General features: G+C 47.4%; 1 protein-coding gene across 1 annotated transcript; it reads left to right on the top strand.

The window, feature by feature from the left end:
* The first annotated feature begins 934 nt into the window (after window positions 1–934).
* On the top strand, window positions 935–4899 carry C15H22orf39 (chromosome 15 C22orf39 homolog). The gene is made up of 3 exons (XM_052158891.1): window positions 935–1001; window positions 1095–1262; window positions 4063–4899. Exons 1-3 carry the CDS (start codon window positions 966–968, stop codon window positions 4186–4188), a joined length of 330 nt encoding a protein of 109 aa, XP_052014851.1. The 5' UTR covers window positions 935–965; the 3' UTR covers window positions 4189–4899.
* Window positions 4900–6404: the final 1505 nt, after the last annotated feature.

Genomic DNA, 6404 nt, shown 5'->3' with positions numbered 1-6404 from the left:
GTGGTGGTACACACCTTTAATCTGGGCCACATTCTCTGCTGAAGAACTACTTAAGGACATTGGAAGAAGGAAGACTCACTCTTCTTTGCCAGTGGGACTGAGCAACCGCTAGATCCTTAGACTTCCATCCACAGCTGCTGCTGACCATTATTGGGGAGTTGGACTACAGACTGTAAGTCATCAACAAATTCCCTAACTATATAGAGACTACCCATACGTTCTGTGACTCTAGAGAACCCTGGTGTTGCACATACATATTTATTTATACACATAAATGTATTAATAAAAATGTGTAAGTGCGTGTGTAGGTAAGTACAGCACGCAGGAATCCTTTCGGTCACGTAGGATACAGAGATCAAACTCAGGTCCTCGGTTCTGTCCACAAGTTCTCTACGAGCTGAGCCATCTCACCTTATGATCTCCAGTTAGCTTTTGGTTTTGCTGGTGGTGTTTTTTGTTTGGATTTTTTAATTTTGGTTTGAGACAGGGTCTCGCTATATATTCCTGTCTGGTCTAGAACTCACTGAGATGCCCCTGTTCTTGTTTCCTGGATGCGGGGATTAAAGGTGTGCAGCGCTGAGCCTGAGCCTGTCACTTCTAGGAGAACTTCTTTGACCCTTAGTCATCCTGTGCTAGTTTCCTCCTCTCCATACACCAAATCAAGCTTACCTACACTCTGAGTATAAGCTTAGGCTAGATCCCTGTAAGTTCAGACCGCTAGGTAGGTTACTCAGAGTTCCAGAGTCTGTACTTCAAAAGCTGAACCACATACGGATTTGAAAAAATAAAATCCGAGATAACTGACGAGAACTTCTGGGTTTCAGACTGCTAGTTAAGTGACTTTGAAGCTAAGCCACCAGCTAGACATCAGGTGGTGGGGCCTCTGACTATCGGCCACTCAGTGCACACGTCCTGTTTCGCGCGAGTTTGCTTGGAGCTCATTGGTTCATGTCTCTGTCAGTCACATGGGCCCGGACATGGCGGTCGCAGGCAGCTGGCAGGTGAGTGTGCTGGGCGCCAGGGTGCCCGGTCTCCTGGGCTGGGTCGGTTAGGCTATGGTGGCTGCCCGTGCTCTCCGCTGTCTCTCCCCGCAGCCTCCCCGGCCGTGCGAGGTCTACCGCGCCGAGTGGGAGCTCTGCCGCAGCGCCGGGCACGTCCTACACCACTACTACGTCCACGGCGAGCGGCCGGATTGCAGGCAGTGGCTGCGCGACTTGACTAGCTGCCGCGAGTGGGAGGAGAGCCGCAGCGCAGAGGCCCAGGTGTGCGCAGGGTGTGGGTGTGCGCGCAGGGTGTGGGTGTACCCGCAGATCCTTCGGGGCACCTCCCTCGTGTTCCCCTCCTGAGTACCAAACTACTTATCAACGGGACTTTAGACCGCATCAGTTACGGGGATAGGGATGGGGGGGGGGTGTGTGGGGGTGGGCGCAGAAGGAAAGGAGGTGGGAGGTATAGAGAGACTTGGAGAGAGTAACCTAGCTTTGAGTCCTCAGCTTGACAGCGAGCCCGCCTTCACCCAGCCCATAGGGACAGGTCGGAGGAGGAGAAAAGCCAAGGGGCGCCAGAGCACGAGGGTGGGCTATCGAGGGCATAAGAACGATGAGCCCGAGAGTGCCTAAATAATGTGGCATAACGTATGAGGTGAGTGGCCTTTGGCAGGTCAGTCTGGATCTGAGAGTGCGAAGGACACTCACTGTAGAGGACAGAGACCACAGTATGGAGGTGTTGCTGTGCCTTTTTGAGGGAGATGTGAAGAAACCTCAACTTACTCTGGATCACATGTGGAATGAGGGACGGAACCAAAGAAAGGCTTCCACTTAATCTAGCTTGATGACCGATAACTTCTTTGAGTCACTTATAGGAGCGTGGGTGACTCAAAGGCCTTACCTGAAGGCCCAGCACTGGTGGTCCCTGGAAAGCGTCTGTCTCCTCTCCCAGCCATTGTTACTGCTTTTATAGTTTTGGAGAAAGCGCTCGTGATATTTTAAAGCCTGGAGTATGGCATTGCTCTCCTGGATAGCGTGATGGAGAAGGGAGAGAGAAAATTCCAGGGCACAGCAGGAGAGAACAACAAGGAACAGGAGATTGGTGTTAAATGCATGCGCACTCTGACACCAAAGCAGACCCAGGGACAGAAACACTGCGAGAGGAAATGGCAGGGCAGGAAAAAAGCTTCTTTGTATGGTGAGGGATTGGGAACTTACTGTCTGTACTGGATGTCAGCTGTCATAAATCAGTGTAGGGAGCAAAGATGTTTCTGAATAGAGAGATGGCCAGGGTCACGGAGAAGCAATTCACCGTGAAACTCAGAGCACAGAAGCAATTATTTCTTTTTTTGTTTGTTTGTTTTGCTTTATTTTTTTTAATTTTTTTTATTCGATATAATTTATTTACATTTCAAATGATTTCCCCTTTTCTACCCCCCCACTCCCCGAAAGTCCCGTTAGCCCCCTTCTCTTCCCCTGTCCTCCCACCCACCCCTTCCCACTTCCCCATTCTGGTTTTGTCGAATACTGCTTCACTGAGTCTTTCCAGAACCAGGGGCCACTCGCAATTATTTCTTTACTTTTCTTGTTGTTGTTGAGACAGGGCTTTTTTGTGCATCCCTGGCTATCCTGCAACTCACTCTGGTTTTGACTGGTAGACCACATTGGTTTTGAACTCAGTTCTGCCTGCCTCTGCCTCTTGAATTCTGGGATTAAAGGCATGCCACAACCACCTGGCTACTTTACAATTTTAAAAGTACTTTTATTCTTGTTTTATGTGTGTTTTTCCTGCATATGTGTGTGTGTGTGTATCTGTACCATGTGAATCTACTGCCTGAGAATTCTCTGGAACTGGAGTTTCAGATGATTGTAAACTGGTGTGCGAGTGCTGGAAACCCAATCCCAGTCCTCTGAAAAGCAGCCTCAACTGCTGAGGGATCACTCCAGCCCTTAGAATTTAAAGTCTTTGTGTATGTGTGTGTGTGGCATGCATGTGTATATATGTGCACACATTGCATGTAGAGAGACCCTCTGACATCGGCATCTTCCTCAGTCACTTATATATACTGAGGCAGGCTTTCTCTGTTAACGTGGAGTGTCTCCACCTCCTGACTGCTGGGATTACACATACTCAGCCCTGTTTGCTTTTTTGGGGGGGGGAGGGTGGCGGGGTTGAGACAGGGTTTCTCTGTGTAGCCCTGGCTGTCCTGGAACTCACTCTGTAGACCAGGCTGGCCTCGAACTCAGAAATCCGCCTGCCTGTATCTCCCAAGTGCTGGGATTACAGGCGTGCGCCACCACCGCCCGGCTCCTATTTGCTTCTTAAGCAATAATGATCATTTTAGAGATGGGGGGTCTGGCTGTATAGCCCAGGCTGGTTTGAAACTTTAGTCTTTTTGGCTTTGCCTACCAACTGTTGGGAATACTACTGCTCCCGGTTTAAGAACATTTGTAAAGAGGCCTCCATAGCTCCTGATACTTGGCTAGGCTCAGCCTTGTCATAATAACTGTTCAGTGCCTCTGTTGGCAGTGGCTGAAAGGAGCTGGTGGGATGGGGGCACCTTTTACACACACCATGTGCAGAGTCCTACAGTAACTTTAGACTACTCTCTCTCTTCCCCACTCAGAGTCCTCACTCCCAGGCTCGGTGGGTGACTAGCTCCACACTCTCTGGAGCTGCTGTGCTGAGGCTTAGCAGGTGTTTTGTATGGCTGAAGGCAGAGACTGAACATGGTTGTGCATGCTTATAATTACAGCACTCAAGAGGTAGAGACAGCAATCTCAGAATCGAAGCTCATGCGTAGTGATCTTGAGGCCAGGCTGGGCTACTTAAGACCCTGTCTAAAAAAATCCAAAGAACACAAAACTGAAGTAAGATGACCTGTGTGTGCTAAAGCGGATCCTTTGTCAAGGAATGTTGTGTAGAAGCAGCCAAGCTTGTGTGTACTATACACTCACTTTGCTCTGCCCTTCAGAAGAATGCTGAGGAAGAGGGTGGTAGGGGTGCCATGCAGCAGTACTGAGGGCTCTAGGATCCAGTCGTGAAGCAGTAAGTGACCAAGTCTCATTTGTACAGCGATCCCTCTGTGAGAGCGAGCAGGCTCGGGTCCAGGCCGCTCAGAAGCACACCCTGGTATGGGCCTTGAGGCAGAGGCCCCCTGCAGACTGGAACCTCCCTCTACCACAGGAGAAGGACAAGTGACAAGCAACTGCAACCCTGCCCTTGACACCCAGACTTTGGCTCTTACTTGACCTGGGACACAGAGCTAGGCATTTCCAGCTCTAACCGCCTACTGACAACTGGATCCGGGCCTCTCATCACTGTGATTCTCTGACATCTCAGACATCTGTGGCCACATGCGGGAAGTCGAGCACTGAGGCAGGTGTCTGTGAGCAGTCGGGCGGATGCAGCCTGTCCATGCCACCTCCCCTGAGCACATCCACACCAGAGGTGGCAGTCCTGAGGTATGAAAATCTCAAGTACACAGTGGCAGCCCTGACCTATGTGGATCCGGGGCACAGTGGTCAGAATAAGGTTGCCGGACTACATTCTTCTGACTGAGTGACCCTCCTTGGCCATGAGATATGGACTGCAATGTCTTGTTTAGTGATTATTATGTTATGCAACTACCGAGTTCATACTTGCTCAGCTTCCCTGGAGACACAGGAGACTGCACCAGCACCTTTCCTGGTTTTGCAGACTTTAAAACAGAGAGAAATACACACAGCATTGTAGGAACCAAGGAGTCTGGAATCAAGAAATCCAAGCCCCAAGGCAGAGACAGAGTTCAGGTCCAAGGAATATGGGATTTAGGCCTCTTGATTTCTCCCCATTGTTAATGTATTTTTAAAAAGCTGTTTCATATGTTTGATTCCAAAAGCAATCTGAAAATTAAAGCCATGTTACACTTTGTGTCTGTCCTAATTAGGGTTTCTATTGTTGCAATGAAACACCATGACCAAAAGCAAGCTAGGGAGAAGAGTTTATTCAGCTTACAGTTTGGAATACAATTTCCACGTTGTATTCCAAAATCAGGATAGAAACTCGAACAGGGCAGAAAGCAGAGGCAGGAGGTGCTGCAGAAGCATGGAAGGCTGCTGTTTACTGCCCTGCTCCTCATGGGTTGCTCAACCTGCTTTCTTAGAGAACCCAGGACCAAAAGCCCAGCGATAGCACCGCCCAACAAGGGCTGGACCCTCCCATCAATTACTAATTAAGAAAATGCCCTACAGCTGGACTTTATAGCAGCATTTCTCTCAACTAAGGTTCCCTCCTTTATATGTTTCTAATGCTGTGACACTTTAATACAGTTCCTCATAATACAGTAATGCCCAAACCATAAAATTATTTTCATTGCTACTTCATAACTGTAACTTTGCTACTGTTATAAATCAGAATGTAAATCTCTGATATGCAGGATGCCTGATATGCAACCCCTGTGAAAGGGCTGTTCAGCTCCCAAACATAGCTCGGGGCTGGAGAGATGGCTCAGCAGTTAAGAGCACTGACTGCTCTTCCAGAGGTCCTGAGTTCAAATCCTAGCAACCACATGGTGGCTCCCAACCATCTGTAACAAGATCTGACTCCCTCTTCTGGAGTGTCTGAAGACAGCTACAGTGTAGTGACATATAATAAATAAACAAATCTTTAAAAAAAAGAACACATAGCTCAGTGGTTGTCAACCTTTCTAATGCTGTGACACTTTAATACAGTTCCTCATAATACAGTAATGCCCAAACCATAAAATTATTTTCATTGCTACTTCATAACTATAATTTTGCTACTGTTATAAATCAGAATGTAAATCTCTGATATGCAGGATACCTGATATGCAACCCCTGTGAAAGGGCTGTTCAGCTCCCAAAGGTGTCGAGACACACAGGTTAAGAGCCATTGCTACGGGACTTTCGGGGAGTGGGGGGGCTAGAAAAGGGGAAATCATTTGAAATGTAAATAAATTATATCGAATAAAAAAAAAAGTGCAGCAAAAAAAAAAAGAGCCATTGCTAACTTGTGTCAAGTTGACATACAGATATATACCCAACAATGCTATATATTATATACTTAGATTAGTATTTTGTTCTCTTGTAGTGTTTTAAATATATGCTTAAATATACACATGTGTGGCTGCATGCAGACACAAAAATATATGCATGAACATAAATCCACACACTTTATGTGTGCACATCTATGAGGATGCACACATGCATATACTATGCTCATGAACACACATATACACACATACATGCCCACAAGGTATGTCATACATGCAAATGTGCCACACATATGCACTCATGCATGTGCACATGAGTATGCACACATACACCCATGTACACAACATATACCAGAGTACATTTGTGTACTCACAAATACAGGTGGATACATACACATGCATATGTGAATGTACACACTCAAGC

This window comes from Apodemus sylvaticus, chromosome 15, assembly GCF_947179515.1.
Source record: "Apodemus sylvaticus chromosome 15, mApoSyl1.1, whole genome shotgun sequence".
Classification (NCBI taxonomy): Eukaryota; Metazoa; Chordata; class Mammalia; order Rodentia; family Muridae; genus Apodemus; species Apodemus sylvaticus.
The sequence above is the reverse complement of the archived record's forward strand: the minus strand, read 5'-3'. Positions and strand labels throughout refer to the sequence as shown.

What these genes read in the sequence shown, in the direction of transcription:
- C15H22orf39 (XM_052158891.1), top strand. Translation starts at nt 966, where the DNA reads ATGGGCCCGGACATGGCGGTCGCAGGCAGCTGGCAG. An exon ending in CGGTCGCAGGCAGCTGGCAG is followed by an intron (nt 1,002 to 1,094) that starts GTGAGTGTGCTG and finishes CTCTCCCCGCAG; the next exon opens with CCTCCCCGGCCGTGCGAGGT. An exon ending in GCCGCAGCGCAGAGGCCCAG is followed by an intron (nt 1,263 to 4,062) that starts GTGTGCGCAGGG and finishes TCATTTGTACAG; the next exon opens with CGATCCCTCTGTGAGAGCGA.